The following is a 24,405-nucleotide window of genomic DNA, read 5'->3' on the forward strand; positions in this document are numbered from 1 at the left end:
AACAGATGTTCTCTACGGACAACCCACATTGGTTATATAAAACCTAACACTTCTATAATCGATTATGCAAACCTCGATACACGTTCGATACACATTCAATCAGAACTTGTATCGTTATGTATCTTGGGAAATTGGAATTACCCTTATATAATTATCATATCTGAATAATGTATTGGTTTGAAGTAATGTTGACCTACGAGCCAAATTGTTAATCAAGAACTAAGACCATGCCAACAGATGTTCCCGATAATTGAACTACATTGGAGAAATGAAAGCATACTTCCATAATCAATTTTTCAAACTTCATTACATACCCCATCCAAAGACATCTGTTATGTTAATTCCTAAATACCCGCAACATACAGCTACTTTACAAGATGAACTCTCAAATAGTTTGACCACTTTAAACTTTTAACTTTTGTTTTCGTATAAGATAGAAATATTGATGTAAATAACCTTTCAACTTTTTATTACATATTAGTAATTATAACAGTTACTTATTAATTACTCAAACATATAATTAAAATATTTCCCTATTATTAAATCTATCTGTACTTAAATTTCTATCATAAGAATAATCATATACCGATATGTCACACCGGTATCAAATCAGGCACACACTTTGCCACGAATTGTGTAAACGTACATTGTACCCACTAGAGCTCGATCGTTTATTTTGATCATTTATAATTAGAACAATTAAAAGGAGGATACAACAGAATATAAGTAATAACAGACCACTTTACCAAGTTCGCACTAGCTATTCCGACCAGACTGCAGACAACAAAGGCCACAGCAGAAGCATTCTTCAACAATTGTATTATTCCTTATGGTATCCCAACAAGACTCCATTTTGATCAAGGATCAAATTTTGAATCAGATTTAATAAAATAACTATGTAATATCACCAACATGAAGAGAAAACATACACCCATATACCATCCACAAGGAAATGCCGGACCAGAAAGATTCAATATAACGTACTCTTCTAGACATGCTTGGAACTTTGGAAAACGAACAGAAAGGAAACTGGCAGAAATACGTTCACTCATTAGTTTATTCCCACAAATGCACGCCTCATGAATCAACACAATTTTCACCATTTGCATTGAAGTTTGGAAGAAAACCTAAATTACCTCTTAATACTAAATTTGAAACATGGCAAGAACAATCGTGCACTATATTCAAGATTTAAAAGAAAGAATTGATACCGCGAGAGAAATTGTAAAAAGCATATTTCCAAGCACAGGAAAAGCTGAAGCTTTCATATGACCTTAAGGTAAGAGGAGCCAAGGTGGAAGTAGGAAATCATGTCCTGGTGAAGATTATGGCTCATGGTGATAAAAAACTTGTCAAATATTAAAGGGACCTTTTTCACACAGGTGGTTAGCGTGTGGCTATGATATTAATTAGTGAAAACATCATTTTGAATGATAAATAATCATATTATAACGAAAAATTAACTTTTCTGAAAAAAAAATAATTTCACTATCAAATATATATATAACAAGGTATGCAACTCAAAATCACCCCAAAACGGGGTGCATCGCTTTGAACAGCCATATCTTCATAAATTTTGCAGCGATTTTCACGATCTCGGTCTTATTCAACGCAGAAATGAATTTCCTTTCTGGAAATATATATGTCTTGCAATATTTTAACAAATGCTGGGTCAAGTTTTAAGAAATAACACGATACACAACACGCATGACCCAGTTGACAGTGATCATGCTGTCTTTAAGACTGAAATCTTCACGGAGTAAAGGGCAACTTCCCTACAAAGTTCATGTAGTTCGATACCATAATTCAATAAAACGTATGAAAAAACATTATTACCGTTCTTGTCGTTACATTCTGCATCAAGACTAACTGTCCAGCGCCGTTTGAAACCTTTGTTTACATACATTTCAACTAACTGACATTTTAAACATACGAGTGATTTCATTGGTCCAATGCGGAGGTGTGTCTTTACGACTGGAGATTTCATTCATAAAGAATACATGATCACTGTCAACTGGGTCATGCGTGTTGTGTATCGTGTTATTTCTTAAAAGTTGACCCAGCATTTGTAAAAATATTGCAAGACATATACATTTCCAGAAAGGAAATTCATTTCTGCGTTGAATAAGACCGAGATCGTGAAAATCGCTGCACAATTGATGATGATATGGCTGTTCAAAGCGATGCACCCCGTTTTGGGGTGATTTTGAGTTGCATACCTTGTTATATATATATTTGATAGTGAAATTTTTTTTTTCAGAAAAGTTAATTTTTCGTTATAATATGATTATTTATCATTCAAAATGATGTTTTCACTAATTAATATCATAGCCACACGCTAACCACCTGTGCTTTTTCACAGATTTTGGCAAGGCTTTTTGTATCATAACTTAAGAAATAAATTTGCTAGATTTTACTGTAAGTATGGTGATTTAATTTCAAAATATAATGTTTCTTTAAAATGGCATTTAAATAATGGAATCTCCCATCCATCATTTCACGGAGATGTTTTGAAGCGTGTCCGCAAATTAAAATATGTTAAACCAAATGTTCATATTAAACTTTTCAAGTTAATTAACTTGTTTTTATCAAAAGGATACGATGCTTATGTACTTAAAAACACGTGTTTGATGGTTTTCGATTCACTATATCTTTCTTCCCTTAAAATTTGGAATCATTAGTGATATTATAGGCATTTTTCACTGTTGAATAAAATTGTGTCATTGTGTCGTATGAACAAATCTGCATGAATACTACATTATAGGCATTTGTCACTGTTGAATAAAATTGTGTCATTGTGTCGTATGAACAAATCTGCATGTAAACTACATTTGGACTCAAATCGTACATCAAATCATTTCTGTCTTCAGTTGTCAAAACACCTATATACTGTTTGATTCCAATAATGTCGCTTTAATGGAATTACCATTTGTATTCATTTGCTTCTTAATATTAAATCACGTAAACTTGTTTTATTAGTAATACAGCCCGATTAATATTTTTATTTAGTACTGCCCTTGGAATTTGTTCACGTCATTATGCCATTATGGATTTTTGTGACGTCATACGACCGACTTTCCCAGTTGTAATCTACATGCATAGGTCATTGGGTTTATAACGTTCCATTTTATTTATATTTTCTCCCTGATAGGCGTTTCTTGTTTGATTTAATTATTTTTAATTTGTTTAGCAGTCACATAAACAACCAAGCTATGTAATATGGAATTTTTACACCCATTATTGCTGCTTCTTCCTGTATTTGCGCGATGATTATCTGAGATATTAACTCTATGATTCTACATTCTCAAATCTTTTCTATAAAGAAGGAATGTAGTTGACAATTGTTAATAGTTTTATTTGATCGTTCGTCAAAAAGTTGTAATTCTGTTACTCTTGTATCTTCAATGCAATTGAGTAATTAAATAGTAATTAAATTGAATGCGTTTTAATTCCCTTTTATTATTGTTTAATTTGAGTTACAATGCTATGACGTTAAATTTTATTTACACTTGAATGTATTATGAATATTGCTGGGCCAAGTGTGAGGTTGAGCGCTCTATAACCAGGTTTAAACCCCCAATGCTTTGCATTGACCGTTCCAAGGCGGTGACCCCAGCTTTATTCATATTTTGTGTTTATGTTGGTTTGTATTGTGCTGTATTGTGCTGTTTTGTACTGTTTGGGCAATCGGTCACTTGCCTTAAATAAAGGACCAACTAATTGTTTTTAATGAAAATTCAATACTGCTCCAGCAGCTGGAGTTTCACTTCTTTATAATGTATTGAAGTTTGTTATTAAATGCTTTATATTGATGATGTGTAAACATTGGATCTAAAAAGCTCCAGTAAAAAAATAAAACTAAAGAAAGAAAACCCTCGAACTACTGACCCATGGAGTAATGGTCAAACGCTGAGACCACTTGGCCAATCGTAGAAACAGAATGATGAACTCGAGTCATGTGGAACATACTCAGCAATATACCGCTGGCAAAGAAGTGAGTGGAACAGAGAGGGTGGAAAACGCGATTGGGAATGGCCGATCCGATAAAGAAGCTGGGATACATGTGAGGATGTAGCAGGGTTCGGTATAAAGAGCACTTATACTGCTTCGGTAAATGATCTAGCATTTTAAGCGACGCAGTAATGTATCCGCCTCGTTTGGAACCGGAAGATCCCGGGTTCGATCCTGATTGTGGCTGGCGTTTTTTTCTGGCAGGGTTACATTGGCGCCCAACGTAAAAAATCCCCCACCATATGTGTGTCAGACGTCCGTCAGATGTCGTGGAAGTTGGAAATTCGTGGTGAAAAAAATCACAATTAAAGAGGGTGTGTAGCAAGGTTCGTTATAAGTGGAACTTATACTTCCTTGCTATATGAGCTACCTTTGATGGTGACGCGGTGAGTTTCTGTCTGATTTTTGAACCGGGAGTTCTCGGGGTCGATCCCAACTGTGGTTGGGGACTTTTCTATCTGGGTTGCATTTGCGCCGAACGTAAAAAAATACCATGTGTGTCAGACGTCCATCAGATGTCGTGGCAGTAGGAAATTCGTGGATAAAAATACACAATTGAAGGGGTGGTGGTGTATCAGGGTTCGGTATAAGGGGAACTTATACTGCCAGGCTATATAAGCTAGCTTTAATAGCGACGCGGTAGAGTGTCTGTCTGATTTTGAACCGGGAGTTCCCGGGTTCAATCCCCATTATGGCTGGATTAAGATGTTTCTGGATGGGTTACAGTTGCTATGCGCAAAAGTTCCGTGTAAAAATGCCCTAACCTCAACTATTAAACGCGTAATTTTGTTATGGTAACTGTATGTCGTTAAAAATCAAAAGATTGAACGTAAATGATGCACACGAAACTTTGCTTTAACGTTTTCGAAATTTTTTTTTAACGAGTTTAGTGATTATAATTGTTGAAAATGTGTATTATAACCACGACGAATCAATATTCAATTATTTCAGTACGACATACACCCAAATGACAGGTCCATATTGCAGACCTTTTGGATATTGGAAAGCATTCTGTCGCGAAAGAAATTCACTCGTTATAAACATCAGATTGATCAGTTGAAATCCTTTCCAAATTATCGTTTTAAATGATAGTGGTAATATTGCCGTAATCAGTCAGAATGAGAACCAATCGCTTTTATTGGAAAGCTTTTATCGCTTAAAGTTACAGTGAAAAATTGGTCTACTCACACACACGTGACGTTAAGAAATATATATTAAGAACAAGCTAAATAAAAATCAAATATACCACACAAAAAGGATTTGTTTGATGTCAAAATAAATTTAAACTGACAAAAATGCCCACACTATGGCGTTAATAAACTCCTACTCTAACTGAATCCTTACAAGCCGCAGGGCCAGACCAAATCAAACCCAGAATCTTACGGAATGTGCAAATGAAATTGCACCTATTTTAACAATTCTTGTTAACAAATCACTTATTTCTGGTTCTGTCCCTTCTGACTGGTCCATGGCTTTTGTAACTCCTATTTTTTAAAAAGGTGAAAAGTACCAAGCTAGTAATTATAGACCAGTCTCATTAACATGTATTGCTTGTAAATTGCTGGAGCATATCGTTGTTAGTAACATCTTAGACCATCTTGACAACTTTAATATCCTGGTGGACAACCAACATGGCTTTCGAGCCCGGCGGTCTTGCGAAACCCAACTTGTGGGTTTTATCCATGACTTAGCTTCTACCATGCAGAGAGACCAGATGGATGTTGCCATCGTGGATTTTAGCAAAGCCTTCGATGTTGTACATCACGGTAGATTGTTGCTGAAACTAGCCCATTATGGCATCACGGGCACTACACACTCTTGGATTAAAGCTTTTCTTGGTAACCGCAGTCAATAGGTTGTTGTAGATGGGGCAACTTCCACCATGGCCCCTGTAATTTCTGGCGTACCCCAGGGATCAGTTTTTGGGCCTCTTCTGTTTCTGCTCTACATTAATGATCTACCTTCGTCTGTGAAGTCAAGCGTCCGTCTATTTGCGGATGACTGTGTCATGTACAGATCCATAAAAACTTTGGCTGACACTATTCAGTTTCAGAGAGATCAAGATATTCTATCATTGTGGGAGCTGAAAAGGAAGATGCCTTTTAACATAGAAAAATGTCATATCATGCATGTTACGAGAAACCGTAAACCATTAAAAACAGCCTACACTCTTCACAATCAACCTCTGTCTGTTGTAAACCAAGCCACTTATCTTGCCGTTGAAGTAAGCTCAACTTTAAAATGGTCACCTCACGTAAATAAAATAAGTAGTAAAGCAAGCCAGAGCTTAGGATTCTAAAAACGAAACATTCATTCTTCTAAAATGGAAACTAAGGCATCGGCATATATCAACATTGTTAGACCATCCTTGGAATATTGCTCTAGTGTGTGGGACCTTTACCATCAGAAAGACATTGCTAAAATTGAAAATGTTCAGCGTCAAGCTGCCAGATTTGTAACGAATAATTACAGCAAGACACCGGGCACGGTTACAAATATAATTAAGGATTTGAATTGGAATACATTGCAATCAAGAAGACAACAAGCTAGACTCATTTTGTTCTATAAAATAGTATATAATCACGTTGACGTCAATCCCCTTCACTATCTGACTCCATACATTAGACACTCACGCCATCACCATCACATGGCATACCAAATACCACCAAGTATAGCTGATTACCACAAATTTTCTTTCTTTCCAAGGACAGTTGTACAATGTACATCTTATGTAGTCAGCGCTGATACGATCCCTGGATTTAAATCAGTGCTGTCTACATCAGTGTTCCTTCCTTAGATCACATGTTTCTGCTTTTATCCTGTTTTTAACTCGACTAATATTCTCACCACATGCACAGTTGTATATGTATATATTTAAGTCTTAAGAGCTTAAGTTGTTAGGTTTTGCACCTTTTTTTATCACTGTTGACATGATTTTCCTGAGTGGATTGAGTAACTCGGGAAACCTATCAATCTATTTCTTTTTAACCCCCCACGCATGGCCATAATGTATCAGTATTGACATAGCCATTATTATAAAAGAAGAAGAAGAAGACTATTGATTTTGTGCTCGTTTGCAGTCTCGACTTTCCAATAGACCAGAGTGCCGTGAAAAAAGATCCAGCAATAAAGTTGCATTAATACATCTCATCATAATATGGACATCAGTGGGAACTGGGCGGTTCAAATACGTCTCGTATTTTTGTTTAAAATTTCGAGAGTGTGTGTTCTAATAAGTAATGATTATCAACATTAAAATCACGATAGTACGAGACCAGCATAATTATTAATGTGTAAACAGCATACAATTGGACCCAATGTTTGCCCTCGGGTTTAGGCTTTTGAATTCTCACCACGTTAAAAAACAACTCCGATTGGTTAAATTAATACCGTTTAACCAATGAAATACGTTCAGAGATTCGGAACACGTCGAAAGGGAACGTTGATATCTACACAATTTCCACATCACTCGCCTAGATATTTAGCAAGATGGTTTTACTTGAAAACGACACGGTTTGTAGATATATATCAATAATATATTAATATTTATTTAAATTCTATAAGTTCTGTTGTGACAAATATGTGTTTGTGTTATGCATTTTTGCCACATATGTTCATATTTATAGTATACTATATTCCGGATGGTCAAATTTGAACGTTTGAAAGTTTTTAGTTACCTAAGTTAACATTAAGTGAAGTTTAGTGGTAACATTTATTATGTTATTAATGAATACAAAATACTTTTTTAAAATCTTGAACTTTTTTTTTTGATATCTTTTTTTTAAAGCATTAGTTTGCAAATATATCGTATGATTCCCTTACGGCGATCATCTCCTGATTTCGATCACTTTGTTTACATTAAGAGCGCCGCAGTCGTGATGATGTCACAAGCATGTGTCTGACTATTTTGTTTTAATTAATAAATATATATATGCTTGAAAAAAAATACAGACACATCCAAAATGAGGAAAAAACAAATATAATTGCATTTCAAATCTTACTTCTACTGAAATTTTACCCCTATTCCATTCAATTTTTTCAGCCTCTTCATTAAACTTCCACATCAATTGAGGCAGACAACTGCGCTAGTGTTAACACAACACTTTCATGTATTTGATTTATTTTAAAGACAATTCATTTACTTGTTCCAGATTCTCAGATAATATGTTGCATGGATCAATCTGTGCAAGCACATCTCGAAAATAGGTGACTTAATGATCAGGGCTTTCCTTAGACCTCAAATCTCAAGAGTCAAGGACTCTTGGGACCATATTTTCAAGAGTCAAAATCAAACTTCAGAGAGTCCTCATAATAACGCAGGAGAGTCAATGATTTTTTGTAATTTAAGCAAATAACTGAGATATAATATATAAAAAGCAACAAATAAAAAGATACATGTATGTTAACATTTATTTCTTACATTTTACTGTCACTACAACACTATGCATTTAAACACAATATTTCAATGATTAATAAATACAAAACATGTATTCTAATACAACATTAACTTCATGTATACAGCAGAGTAATATGTCATATGTTCTTTCTTCGCACGTTTGAGGGTGTTAGGAGCACTGTCATTTAGGTCTAAAGTACGCTTTGTCGTTGGCGTCTTACACACACTTTCAGAGTTACTACCGATTCCGAATTCGAAAAGGTTTCTCTGCGACATTTTCCGAATGCACTAGCACAATTACACTTTGCACAATTACACTTTATCCAATAACTTTGTTTGACTGTTTCGCGTGGCTATTAAATTAAGAATGAAATACAAAATGTGAAAAAAAACCATTTCCGCTGGATTTCACAAAAAAAACAACAACATACGGGTGGTACCTAAACACAATAGCCTATATAAATCAGTAAACTATAAAAGGAAATTATTTCTACTCGCCGATAAAGGTGCCTCCGTATTTAATCCCATCGAAAATTCCGACGCCCTTTAATTATTTCATGTGCCATCTTCACGGAAGATGTGCGACAAACACGCCGTTTTCTATGCCTTATCAAACGGTCAATTATTACGCCTACATGTATTTTGTAATCAATTAGCTCATGCAAAAATTGTCACTTTGCCACAAGGCCAGTTGTATCGGTTCTATAGTTATTTTTAGCAACTTTGATGCAAAGCGTGTAATTTGACGTTGTAGACAGTACATATGCCAGCATAACTTTCGCGCGTCTTTGAACTGAGCAATCATGAAGCGAAACAGTGATGGGTGCATTCAGCTTTGGAAATACATTCTGCCATACTCTGGAAATATCTCAAAATATGCTTTACGGTGTTATGTGGATATGGATGTTATTATTTTATATTGAATATTATTAAAACTGACGCGGATGAGTCCATTCTGTTTTGGTGGGTTTATAGTTCTTCTTAAATGCTCTGAGCTTTTATTAGTACATAAGTACAGCTCAGAGGGTCAATAGCTGGGAGTTGGATTATTGCAACTAGGTGGGTTTAATACACGTCTTTTCCGCAAACAGCTGATAACAAACGCTATGATAAATAATGGAAAGTTAATACACGCGTCATCGAACCAGCAGTGTTTTAATTGGTCAATACTAGATTTCTTAATTAACCAAACTCCGCCTACTGGGTGGACTTGTGCTTCGATGATTGGAAACGGGCGTTAACGATTAGCGTGTACTAAATGAGATACTCCGCCCCGAGCCAATTATCGCTTAGTCTTAACAACTTTTGATCTCGTTGACGCAAGTCGGTATATTCCCCCGGGTCAAATGTGACGCATGACGTAATTTTCTCAAGAGTCAAAAAGGGGTCTTCTGTAATTTTCAAGCGTCAAAACCCGGGAGCTCGGGTCAAAGGAAAGCCCTGATGATATACACCTGTTCAGACTCAGTGGGTATATCCTGTCCTGATTGGATGCTAATTTTATCAAATATCATAATATAGTAACATATATGCCAACATTTTATTCAAACAAATGGCGAAGGTTTGTGTTTTTGTAATTTTTGTGTAGTTGCTCAAAAGAAGATTGACCGATAAAACAGAAACTTCTTAAATCAGGCTTTTTCCGCTCAATTTTGGGAAAACACCACACTGGAATTTTGGGAATTTCGCGTCGTGAAAAAGCCCATTTTGGGAAAAAAATTATTCGCAAAATTGGCTCAATTGGGAAAAATTATTGCATATAAATAGTGTTTCTTATATTTCAAAGAAGCCATTAACTGGTAAATAACGACTATTTGGATAACTTATTATTAAAATTTTACAAAATATTATGAACATGTGTGATAAGTGCAGGTTTTTTAATCTTAATTTGGTGAAAAGGCTTGGCCTTTTATGAGGTGAAAAAAATGGTGCTAAGCGCCGGATTTTGAGGAAAATAAGGAAAGTCTTAAATAATCATCAACATATTTTACAGTTTTTAAAACAAATTCAAGGCAACAGATAATTTAATTATGCAATACTTTCTATTTTCTACACCGGATCAGGTCAACTTATATATTTTAAGGGTAAAAAAAAAAAAAAAAAATTTTTTTTTTTTTTTTTCAATTGGGAATTTTTTTTTTCAATTGGGAAAAAAACAACCAGATTTGCATTGGGAATGGGGCCGAATTTCGGACCCGTGGCATAGGGCGGAAAAAGCCTGTAAATTCTAAAGATAAGTTAAAAATAAGTTAAATTACTGTTCCAGTTTGTATATATATGCTCAGTGAATCGAATTTCTCGACGTTTTGTTTTCCTAATGCCTTTTGCAATCGAGCACTCTCTATATCCAATATGAGGCCTCGATACCAGGTAAACATGTGTATTGGATGTAACTTGCAGGTATGTATGAAACTATTGGCGTTGCGTTGTAAAACACGCTGTAAGTTACAATTTTGACATGGATTTAACGGGAATTAAATAAATCTTTAAAGGTGACTTGTTTGTTGCGACTTTGTTTGCATTAATCCAGAAATTCTTTTCCTTAACCGCTCAATACACGGTAATCAGAAGATATGAAAAGAAAACTACCTTTGAGGAAATCATTTAGGGCTGTCTGGTTTGCGCAGTGTTTGGTACACATGCTTCTAAACAAGGCAACCTGGATTTAATCCTTCGGAGCTTGCTTGGTGGTCACCATACCAGACAGTGGGGTTTCCTCCATGTACAAGTTCTCCGGTTTCCCCCACATAGGCAACTCTGGTTTCAGTGGGGTTTTTTTTCGTTAAAATTCGGGTCCAGTATTCGGCCCCATTCCCAATGGAAAAAAGTATATATTTTTAGTCCCCTACCGGTTTCACCGGAGGGGACTTGTGGTTTTGTCTCCGTCCGTCACACTTTTCTGGATCCTGCGATAAATTTAAAAGTTCTTAAAATTTTTCATGAAACTTGAAACATGGATAGATGGCAATATGGACATTATGCACGTCATTTCATTTCGTTCCTATGTCAAAAATTATGGTTGCTATGGCAACAAATAGACTAGAAATACTGCTGAAAATGGTCGTTTTTCTGGATCCTGCGATAACTTTTAAAGTTCTTAATATTTTTTCATGAAACTTGAAACATGGACAGATGGCAATATGGACATTATGCACGTCATTTCATTTCGTTCCGACGTAAAAAATTCTGGTTGCTATGGCAACAAATAGACTAGACATACTGCTGAAAATGGTCGTTTTCTGGATCCTGCGATAACTTTTAAAGTTCTTAATATTTTTTTCATGTAACTTGAAACATGGATGGATGGCAATATGGACATTATGCACGTCATTTCATTTCATTCTGACGTCAAAAATTCTGGTTGCTATGGCAACAAATAGACTAGAAATACTGCTGAAATGGTGGTTTTCTGGATCCTGCAATAACTTTAAAAATTCTTAATATTTTTTGATGAAACTTGAAACATGGATAGATGGCAATATGGACATTATGCACATCATTTCATTTTTATCCTTAATAAAAAACTTTGGTTGCTATGGAAACAAATATATATATATAAAAGATCGGGAATTTCTGACAATGGTGGAGCCGGTAGGGGACTTACATGTATATTGCTTGACAATAGTCTTGTTTCAATTTTTTTTAGATTTCAACACTTAGTTGATCTTCCATCTAGCCACATAAGTTCAACCATAGTAAAAATAATGCTGAAAACACTTATATTCTCAATTTGAAGCATTTTTAGCAAACAGCAACAACACTTATTTCCCAATTCAAGTCCAAACACCGCGAATGTTCCTTTATTCATAGGTACCTGGCCCCATTCATAAAATTGTGAAAAAAACACTGGGATTAATCCTTGTGCAAGTGGCATATAAGCTTGTTGATGGTCCCCATACCAAACATACTTTGTTTCGATCGCATACCCCAGTTTCCTCCCACACCACATCATATTTCAGTTAAAACTTAATTGCCTGAAATTGCAGCCATGATTAAAAAAAATTCCCAACTTTCCTGAGTATAGTAAGTTAATTAGATAGGAGTGCTGGGACACATTCTGGGTTTTAATGGTATCCAGCCGTAGACTCAGAAGGACCTCATATATTTCCAAATACACAGAGAGATTCAGGAATAACAATCTATTGGTAGCATCGAGCAACCCCTAATTTAAAAAAAGTCAATGCCTGATAAAATCCCTTTTTTTCCGAATAAATTGTTCATAACATGTTTACAACAACACTACTACATGCTCGGTCACATAACCTTTGTTAGAATTTGCCATGACATCCTTTCTATGGCCACCCCCCTCCCCCCCTCTGACTTAAGTTGGGCTGTCGTCAATTACTGGCATAAGTAGGTGAACTTAGTACTGATAAACCTGCTTAGTTGGTTTAAGTTGGTTAACTGATCGCAATATTATTTGTTGGTTATTTGACTCTTATTTAAATAAAATTTTATGGACTTAACTGCTTCTCTAAAGCTGTTATGTGTGACTGTGTAGTTCTATAAGTTCTCAGGACATAATTCAGCCCTCGAATCCATTCTGATTGTTATGGAGTATTTACCCCCCCTCCCCCCCCCCCCCCTTAATAGCCATTTAATGAAAAGAGAAGAAAGTAAATATATGACAGCATTTTCAAGTGACATTGTGGGAAGGAGCTACTGTAGAGAAATATTTTAGTGTATGGGCGTTGCTAGATATTGCGACCCCACAAATTGAAGAAGAAAAAAACGAGGCAAACGATTCTAAACTCCTGCTTATTTATGCAGGGGTTTACCATAACTGTCATTCTTTTGTAATAATTTCAAATCTAGAAATTATAATAGATCAGTGTTTTTTGTCAACTTTGGGGCCGTAATTTGGCCCCATTCACAATCTAAAAATTTAAACATGCATCGCTATGTTTAGTTTCTTTCTCTATCCAGCTATATAAGTTAAGCCTTAGTTAATATAATATTGAAAACACTTTTATTCTGAATTTTTAAGCATGTGTTAATAAAAATAACACAAAACACCAATATCCCAATTTAAGTCAAAACGTCAAGATTTTTCCCAAACCAAAAGGCCTGGTTCTTTCATAAAATTGTGGAAAAACACTGGTTAATCACACTAAACTTTCATAGTTTAATACCCTCAATGTGTCATAAAGAAATGATTTTTGATTGACCAGTTTTCAGATATGTTTAAAAAAATATTATTTCAGCACTTGAGTAGTTTTGACTTACTATCCACCTGTTTTCAGTTTCTCACAGAATTGACAAAGATGTTTCAGAAGTCGAGAACATCAGGATCAGTCTCATTAACCATGAAACGATGTAAGTACATCCCGTAACATGGTTTCTATAATTGTATCCTTTTGAATAGTATGTTTTTGATTTTACTTCATTGGTGTAATTAGAACTTAAAAATAATGGAATGATTGACAAACCAGTTTTTATTTCCTTGCTGTGTATCGTAATTACTCTTCAGGCCTTTTCCGCCCTATGCCACGGGTCCGAAATTCGGCCCCATTCCCAATGCAAATCTGGTTGTTTTTTTTCCCAATTGAAAAAAAATATTCCCAATTGAAAAAAAAAAAAAAAAATTTTTTTTTTTTTTTTTTTTACCCTTAAAATATATAAGTTGACCTGATCCGGTGTAGAAAATAGAAAGTATTGCATAATTAAATTATCTGTTGCCTTGAATTTGTTTTAAAAACTGTAAAATATGTTAATGATTATTTAAGACTTTCCTTATTTTCCTCAAAATCCGGCGCTTCGCACCAATTTTTTCACCTCATAAAAGGCCAAGCCTTTTCACCAAATTAAGATTAAAAAACCTGCACTTATCACACATGTTCATAATATTTTGTAAAATTTTAATAATAAGTTATCCAAATAGTCGTTATTTACCAGTTAATGGCTTCTTTGAAATATAAGAAACACTATTTATATGCAATAATTTTTCCCAATTGAGCCAATTTTGCGAATAATTTTTTTCCCAAAATGGGCTTTTTCACGACGCGAAATTCCCAAAATTCCAGTGTGGCGTTTTCCCAAAATTGAGCGGAAAAAGCCTGCTCTTAAGTTTTCGGACACTCAAAGTTTTCAGACACCCCCTTTTTTAGCCAAAATAATTATTTTTCGTGATTTCTGCCCTATTTTCACATATCTGGGACCCTTCAATCATGGAGTTTTACAACCGGATTAAAGGGGTTATCCAACAGATTTTGGCATGTATTGAAGCATGTCATTAAATACTTTATATTGATTAATGTAAACATTTGACCTAAAATTCTCCAGTAAAATAACAAGAATACAATTTAAAAAAAAAAGAAAAAAAGTAACCCTCAACAGGGCTCGAACCACTGACCCCTGGAGTCCTGGAGTAAAGTCTCCCGCCTAAACCACTCGACCATCCATGCTCATGCTTAGAGCGGATGTATTTTTTACTTATATAAGCAATCCTCGTAGTTTCCCAAAATACAACTACAACAACAGAACTTTCCAAATTATTCAATTGTTTCGCTTCACACGACGCTTTATAATTTTCAGGTTTTCAAATTGTCAAAAGATGCATATAATTAGTGCTGCAACAATACGCCAAAAACCGTATTGCAATATATTGTCAGTTTAAAAACCTGTATTGCAATATATCGCAATATATTGCTAACTTGTACCAAAATTATAACTTGCCAATTACCCGATAATCCCATAAATTCCAATTTTAAAGCAAATTCTGGTATATATTTACTGTAAATGTGCTCAAGAATAATAAGAAACACAAACATTCGCAAATTTTCTTAAGTATCAAATACATTTTTGCAATTGTTACTATTTAAAGATGTGATGAAATAACGTCCAACCGGAGCGTTTTTCCCACTGAACACGCGTAATTCAGCTGACGTGATGTTCCCGTTTTTATACAACACAAAATACACCCATACTTTCCATGCGACGTTCTACATGTCTATATAATTTTCGCGCGCTTTTTATTGAGACAAAGGATAAAGCACTTTTTATTTGACGCTATAATTTTTTATTGTCGCGTTAGCATTCAAATTTGGAAGGGTGTTTCCGAAATTCGAATTACAAATAATGCTCAAATCAGAATCGAACGAAACATTTACAGCTGTGCGCAATTAATTCAACGATAATCTGTTCAAAAGCATCAAATGAATGCTCCCATGTAACAACGCTACTCCGTATAATACACTTTTTAGAATGCTGTTTTTACGTAAAAAATAATTTACACTGCTTTGTTTTGTTTACCTTTTTATCATTATTTCGGATGGCTTTTCTGGACAAAATGTGAATGAATTTTTGTAAAATTTTCGTACCGGTATGATGAAAATCATATCGCAATACAATATGCGGATTGCGTATTGCGATATATACCGATATACCGGTATATTGTTGCAGCCCTACATATAATGGATATTTGGTCAGTTTTACTATTTCCTCAAAAATATAATATCAAAAACGAAATTTTGCGAATCTGAAACAACTTTCGTTAATTTTGTCAATTTACCAATCTGTTGGACGGCCCCTTTAAGGTCATAAAACCTGGCATAGCATGCCCTGAGTGCAATGGACCATTACAATTGCTTTATTTGGTAGATTACCATGTATACCTGAAATAAACAATTGTTTCATCCTATCATAGACACTCAAATTTTGATGATTTCAGGACAGCAATCCTTCCTTAAACCTGTTGAATATTTTTTCATCAATCTATGATTATATTTGTGTTTCTTATATATGGACAATATCCCTTAAACATTACAGATGACGGTCACACCAAGCCAAAACCCAGGAAAGGCTCTCTCCCAGAACCTTCTGAGTACAAGTGTCTGGTGCGGGCAGTATGTGGAAACAAGAAACTTAGCACCGTGGTATGCTAGATATTTGTATGGGTTTTAGGCATGATTTGAATTGATTTATTATGCTCCCCCAAAATTTATTTTGGGGGGAGCATATAGTTGCCGTTCGTCTGTCCGTCCGTCCGTGCACAATTTTTGTCCGGGCTATTTCTCAGCAACTAATCACCGGAATTCAATGAAACTTTATGGGAAGCTTCACTACCAAGAGGAGATGTGCATATTATCAGCGGGTTCTGGTCGGATTATTTTTCACAGAGTTATGGCCCTTTGAAATTTTCTATAAAAAATTCTTGTCCCCCCAACTACTGTGCCCTCAAGACGTTACCTTTTATCTGAATATATAGTGCAATATTGTGACCAAAAAAACCTTTGGGGAGCATCACCTGTCTCTGATGGTTTCTTGTTTTATGTGTCTGGATAAATTAACAGCCTTAAAAAAGGAAACAACAAATAACTAATCATCATTAGTCCCAGTGCTGAATTTTTGTATTTGTCAGTGAAAAAAGCTCTGTTCTACTATTGTAATGTACAGACATACCCTTAAACATGTAAGCTCTTTAACTCCAGGTGCAATAGTACATATATTAATATGGGCTGAGTTTATAAGATCAACTTGTGGAATGAGTAAGATTTATTACTTGATGAAATGCGGATACACCGCTAGCTAATGGCCATTAACAGTGTTGAGCAGTTCAATGGAATGCAATGTGTCCATAACCCAAAGTGTCAAAGTCTTGTCCTCTAAATATCATTAAAATATGCTCTCTATGGTCAACTGTGACATCCAATTAGCTGGATATATAGTAGGTGCAACTTAGCAACAAAAAGTTTAATTAGTGGTACCTACCCTGTCTTGTGGAAAAGTACCACAAATAGTGGTGCTTTCTATGTCAGTTTGACATAACTCCAGCTAAGCTGATAACAATTAACAAGTTTGAATTGATACTGCTGACAATAAATAATGTAATGTTGCACTTCTTTATTTCAATGGGGGTTCTCATTGTAAAATCACATTTTCCCATCCCTAATTCAGGATATATAAAGAATGTTTCATTGAGTATTTACTTCATGTGTGTTAATTTCTATTGAAGTCAGTTCCAAACACTTAAACCTGCTGCTTTTCATTACAGATAAACCAAAAAGATGTAAATAAATTTCAAATGGTAAGTATATATTTTGCATTTTTTCAAATTACTTTTGAAGGTACAGAGTGCAGTATCTATTTAACTTTATATAACCACTTGATTTTCTATACATTATTTGGACGTTGACATAAACAACACTAATAATAAATTGCCGTTTACACATACACTGTAAATATATTTAAAGAAAAAACAATTATGATGCAAAATTTATATATAATTAGACAAACACCACTCAAATCAATTATTACACAGAAAATTGTTTAACCATATAATAAAGAAACGTCTTTGATGCCTGTCATAATTATTAATAAGAAACCTCCATCATGATAAGCATTTTTTAACTTTACAAACATTATTGAAACTGAAGTTCATAAAACTCATCATATAGCAGTATTTAAGTTAAAAATATAACTTATAATTTTTTTTCCAAATTTATAAAAATCACGTTTAAAAAAATGGATTAATGAAACTCAATAAACATTATCAGGAGAGAAAAACATAAATGAGTGTTGTGGCATTGGTTTTGATGGCCGGTTTAACAATGCTGTTGCTATTTCTGTTATATTGATCCAAAATTATTTTTTACCTTTTCACTTAATGATAATAACATGGTTCATTTATAAGAATCGCATGTATAATGGTATATCATTATTACCAGCTTATGTGTTGTCGCCTATATAATAAGCATGATGAAGGCTCAACTCGTTAACAATATTTGAGGGATTTTCCACTGATGTTGCTTTATATTGGTAATATATTAACAAGACACTCTTGTCAAGACTCATTTATGGACTGTGAGTACATAATACCACAAATGCATTTATGTATCTTTTTTATGCCCCCGGTAGGGTGGCATATAGCAGTTGAACTCTCCGTCAGTCAGTGTGTCTGTCCGTCCGTCCGAAAAAAACAAAGTCAAGGGAAGTAATAAGCTTTAAATTGACATAGTTATCTGACGTGCACACGTATATATTTTTGTTAAATAAATCAAAGCGGTGCAGTAGGCGGCATTGTGTTTCTGACAAACACATTGTGGTAAAAGGTCAAGGTCAAGGTCATCCTTTACGGTCTACGGTAAAAAATACAGATTTAAGGGAAGTAATAAGCTTTAAAAAGGGAGAAAATTATTTAATATTGAATATAGCCACTTTATATATTTGGCATGCATGTGTATCTCATGGACCTGCACATTTTGAGTGGTGAATCTACAGTCACGGTAGTGGCTTTTAACTATTTGCTACTAAAAATAGAGATTTGTTACAGACAATTATTGTCAAGGGAAGTAATTTATATAATTATAAATCTCATATTATATATTTCCTTACCAAGAATTGAAGTTCTTTTCACAGTTACTGTACAGATTTATTATTTTGATTATTTATAACCCAAATGATTGATTTGTCAAAGTTTTTTTTAAATGATATAATTATAATTTCTTTGATATTCATTACATACCTGTGGACTTATGTCCATAGATACATGATCAACTCTGGCTATGATTTATGAAAAAGGATCTCTTTCAGAGCTCCAGATAAGGTTTTGTCTTAAATTACTACCAGATTTTCAAAAAGAATTCTTAACTCTGAAATTTTATTCTTAACGTTACTACTAAGTTTTGGAAAATAATTCTTATTTTTTCTTAAATGACATAAACATAAATAATAATGGTTATTTTCATGCAAAAAAAAATCAAAATAAACATACTAGCAACTTTATTTTTACGAGTTCAACAGTGTCTTTTCAGTATTATACAATTTTATTTTTCCAATACCTTCATATGCCCAAACTGTGTTTAGATTGCATGCCTCAGATGAATTTTTACATATTTTTTTGTGTTAAAGTTTGGACCCGTCGTGTCGCGTTTTTGTTTAGCTTTTCCGACTGTGTCGGCAACTGAACATACAACATCGTATAAGATCTTTTCTATAATGTCTTTCTAAACATTTAACTTCGGCTCACTTTGCGTACAATATGTTAAAAGCGTGTTTTTGGACGCTTTGCAGTTTTTTAGGACGCTCTCTGGGCGCCGCCATTGTTTTTTGACAGATAGAATGTATACGCCGCTTTTATTGGAAAAAAATGTGCTTTGTTAAACCCGATAACCATTCTATATAAGCACCGCAAAGATCTTTAATACGCGAAAAGAACTCAATAAAAATCGATACGAACCGATGTAAAAATAATATTCGTAACTTGATTTTGTAATTTTTAATGGTACAACAAGATTTTAAAATAAATACGTAACAGACTTGAAAATAATTCGTAATTACGAAAATACGACCCTTATCTGGAGCTCTGTCTTTTAAACCACAGGCCTTAGTTGTCAGTGATGTCTGACATGGTCAATTGTCAGTGATGTCTGACATGGTCATAATTGACTGTGAGACCCTCCCCCCCCTCCCCCGGTTGGATTGGACAAAATTCAAGGGTAGTTATAACCTTTAAAGGGAGATGATTTCTATACCTGCCAAATGATAAAAAGAAATTTTATTTCAATGCGGCGCAGTAGGGGGCATTGTGTTTCTGACAAACACATCTCTTGTTTTAACTATATTAATATTTTATTATGTTTATTTGATATTAATAAAATACTAATAGATAAGAGGGAAAGTGGGCTGTGGTTAAAAATTTATTTTTAAGTTTTGTATATTTTACATATTTTCTAAAGTTTTTGGTCCATCATCATAAAAAATTACACACATTTTCCTTGCAAGGTCCTCTACCATACTTTTAAATGTTAACACTTCACTTCACATAATGTATATGTGTCAAAAATTGAAATATATGTAAAGATCATTTTTTCCTAACCTTTTTGTTTTATTTGTTAAAAACTTCATACAAATACAAATGATCTTGTGCCAAGATTATTGAAAGATTCTGTTCTATTGCATAAAATGGTGGCTTCCCTTATTCATAAATACTAGTTTGAAAAAAACACTACTAGTTTGAATCTTGTTTGGAAGCATTTTTCATCCAAAGAAAAATAAACTATTACTTATATATCTGTCAGATTATGCAGTGTATTGTGTGAAGTTATGGACGTTTTGTTATTTTACAGGCATATACAAACCTCTTGAAAGGAAACATGGATGGTTTGAAAAAGCGTGACAAGAAGTCTGGCAAGTCAAAAACGAAGGCTACCCAGTGAGGATTTGAAATGGAGAACCCAGTGGGAGGAACTTTCTTTGTGAACAAATAATGTTCATTTGTAAAAAAATGTCCAAGTTGGATGTTGCCTTGGCAAGCAAGCTATGACTTTGGTCCGGTCTTATTTATAATTGCTTTAACAAATTATGATACACATGCAAAATGCAGAATATGTTGATAGAGCTGTTGTTGTATTTTTGTAGATAATACCTGTTTTGATAAGTATTTTGTATTTACATTATTGACATGTGCCATTCTAAACGCCCTTCAAAATATAATAAGAGAAATTTACGAATATTAACATTGAAATTGGACTAACCTTGGATAAAAATAATTTATTTAATTGGTATTTAAATTCAATATTAATGGAAACACCTTTTGGAGAATATATTACTGTTTGTACTTGTTATAATGTCAGTAATAGTAATGGTGAGTTTTCATCCATTTAGACATTTTAATCCTCTTTTTATTCAATCACGTATGCAAGATTTTTATGAAGAGTTCTGTTTTAAGGCACTTATCACCCTGATTGAACACCCCACTAACAATTATAAAATTACGCAATCTTATTTCTTTTAAATTGATTTGTATAAAGTGTAAATTTAGTTGGTTTATGTAAATGGGAATGTGTAGGTGTTAATTGTTAGTATGAATAGCCATAAAATTGTTTGATGTTCATAAACAGTTCATCAACAAAAGCAAAATGTTAAATTTGTTATGTGCATAGAAATATGCAATATATTGTTATATACAAAAAACACACTAGATATCTTTGATCTATGTCTATTAAATTTTTGCAGTATATACAATATTACATGTTTGGGTCATTTTATACATTTGAATAGTCTCGTCTAGGAAAATCGTTAATATGCTTGCCTTTTAAACGAGGATTTGATCGTTCTTAATACTACATACACGTACTTTTCTTTATATGACAAAAATATTTAAAACTTCCCAAAATTTGGATGAATTTATTTGATGTCTACAGCGTCATAGGGCAATTAAATCGATTAACCTCGATCTATTGTCAAAGCCCGACATTTGTTGGTAGGACAGAAATACTGATCTTAGTTTTAATATCTCTTATTGATGCCCATATGTCAAAAACCAGAGATGCATTTCTTTATTTAAAAAAAAAATAGGTACGTTTAAGATAATTATCTTTTTCATATTCGGAATCTTTTGAAATGCGTATTGATAATTGTGTGTGTTTTTTAAATTAATTTGTACGAACCACTTATGCAGTATCTCGATAAGGTGTAATTAGGCTAAAACAAATAATTTATGATTTTGAATCAACAGTCTAATAATCACTTTACTTCATCCTTGTGTCCAACACTGGGGAGATTCCCCAATGTGTTGAAATGGACGGTGTGCTTATCTTCTGATTGATAAATATCTTCTGATCCAGAAAAACACCTTGGTCACGTTTTGCATGTGCCTACATACATTTCAATAAACGTTCTGCAAGGCTAATAATAATTCTATTAATAAATAAATTACTTATTAATTATTCTAGTAAAATTCTATTAATAAATGGAGTTGAAAGCCATTGGTCTGAATCATTTCTACTGAGATGTGTTTATTATATTCATCTGATATACTCCAGGTTGTTAGCCCCTGCCGCTTTAAATGTAGGTTGACCCTCCGTTAATGACAAACTTCAATACATGCAAACATCTGAGAAAAGGCCCCTTTAAGAAATAGCTTTGCATTTACAAGACCGTGCTTTTTCAAAACACCTATAAATAATACAGAAAGCAAATTATACAGAACACAATTCTTGAAAAGATGATATGCTCAAACCTGTGTATGAGAGTTCCAATTGTATTAAGCGCATCAATAGCATGAATATTAATATAAAATAATACTAACGATGTTTGTGATAATACGTTCGAGACGCCATTATCCTTTATTTTAACACGGCACGCAACATGTTTTCTATAGACAAAGAAGGAAATCAAGTGTGGGTTATTATGCAATAAATTATGGGCGGAGCTTAATGTTTCGAAAATAGTTCCAAATAAATAAAGAAAATATTGCAGTAAAATGCACGTGCTAAAACCAGCCCCAAAAGAAATGTAATAAATGTAGCATGTATATAAATGTAATAAAACAACAAATTGTATATTTGGTGATAAGTGGCATAACCACGCCTACAAAGAATGTTATTTGTTAGGAAACGTAATTCAGAAAACATTTATAACATGTCAGCTTTTCAGTAGCATCAATAAACCTGACGTCATTTAGTTTCTATAATTGTTGTTCTCAATGAAAGTGACGTCATTTGTAAAATATTTATGAATGAAAACGACGTCATATGTTTGTACAATTCAATGGCGTCACTAAATAGTGAACTTTGTACTAAGAAGGGCGGAGTATTGGAAAATATAATTCACGTCCAAAAAGCTCGAACCAAATCAATCAGAATCGTGTTAGAATCGAAATAATATTTTTCTATGATGGCTTGTTTTCGAATAACCTTCAGTAAGGAGAATAAATGCGTGTTATCAAATCACTCGTGCTTCGCACTCGTGATTAAATTCCTACGCATCTGTACTCCTTACCGTGGGTTATTCGACTAGAAACCATGATAGAAAAATATTATTTCTTAATTCTAACGCGGCACGCGACTTGTTTTCTATAGACAAAGAAGGAAATCAAGTGTGGGTTATTCTGCAAAAAATATGGGCGGAGCTTAATGTTTCGAAAATAGTTCCGAGTAAATAAAGAAAATATTGCAGTAAAATGCACGTGCTAAAACCCTATCTATCTATATGGAATGAGTGATGTATTGGACGTCATCATTGATGACGTTCAATCGAACGAATGATAAAGGGGGCTAAGTTTCGTTAAGTTGGTGCAAATCACTGCGATTTGAGCGCCTTGAAAACTGGCTTAGCACGTTTGCTGAAATTTGACATGTATATGGACAAGAATGCGATCTACCTGTTGGCGTAGGCGTTATACCTGGGAAAAATCTAGTTTTTGATGAAATCACGAAAAAATTTCGCAAGTTTTACATAACCGGAATTACAAAATGCGTTATGTGGATATACCGATACCCTACCGAAATATCCGAAATCAAACTTTCATAAAAACAATGTTTCATTAGTTATTTCAGTGTATTTCGCAACAATCTATATTAAAATACGCAGTTTTTCGATAAATAATCAATATTAATGGGGATTTCGTGGGATCTCGGGGATTCCTGGGGATTTTGGTAATTGCAGGAACGTCGGTATTTCTTCACACACGTCAAAATGGCCGACTTCGACAGAAAGAACGCTTAAAAGTATTTACAAAATAACATCATCACAAACGATGTAAAGTGAACGCTACTTATCCGTTTTGTATACAAGTATACGATCCATTGGAAAACACTAACATTTGACATACAAAAACGCCAGTGGATATGGAAATCTTCATCGTTGGAAATAGCAGACGGCGTCGACCAATGGCGAAAACAACGCGAGAAAGTATTAACAAAATAACATAATTAAAAATGATGTTAAGTGAACGCTAATTCGCTGTTTTGTAGATAAGTATACGATCTATTGAAAACCATAACATTTGACATAAAACACCCGTGGATATGCAAATCTTCTGCGTACCAAATAGCAGACATCATGCGGCGTCTAATCTGAGTCTACGCTGTTTGCCAAGGCCGATAGTATAATGAATGGAAATGCACAAACTCAGCAACTGGCAAGCATATATGCATTAGTAGATTGTTTCGTGATTATTTAGAAACGACTACATAATTCTTTTGGTTCAGCCAGTGCAACTTAACAGAAATAAGTATAATAGTTTCTACACCTGACAACAATGTGCCAACTTTATA

The 24,405-nt window shown here is 34.0% G+C and overlaps 1 protein-coding gene across 1 annotated transcript; it reads left to right on the top strand.

Annotated features, from left to right (window-relative positions):
* The first annotated feature begins 7,364 nt into the window (after positions 1–7,364).
* On the top strand, positions 7,365–22,810 carry LOC127873102 (signal recognition particle 14 kDa protein-like). Its single transcript, XM_052416713.1, has 5 exons — positions 7,365–7,524; positions 13,651–13,723; positions 16,175–16,281; positions 17,400–17,432; positions 20,473–22,810. The coding sequence occupies exons 1-5, from the start codon at positions 7,501–7,503 to the stop codon at positions 20,560–20,562; spliced, it is 327 nt and encodes a 108-aa protein (XP_052272673.1). The 5' UTR covers positions 7,365–7,500; the 3' UTR covers positions 20,563–22,810.
* Positions 22,811–24,405: the final 1,595 nt, after the last annotated feature.

The sequence above is a fragment of the Dreissena polymorpha genome, chromosome 3 (assembly GCF_020536995.1).
Source record: "Dreissena polymorpha isolate Duluth1 chromosome 3, UMN_Dpol_1.0, whole genome shotgun sequence".
Taxonomy (NCBI): Eukaryota; Metazoa; Mollusca; class Bivalvia; order Myida; family Dreissenidae; genus Dreissena; species Dreissena polymorpha.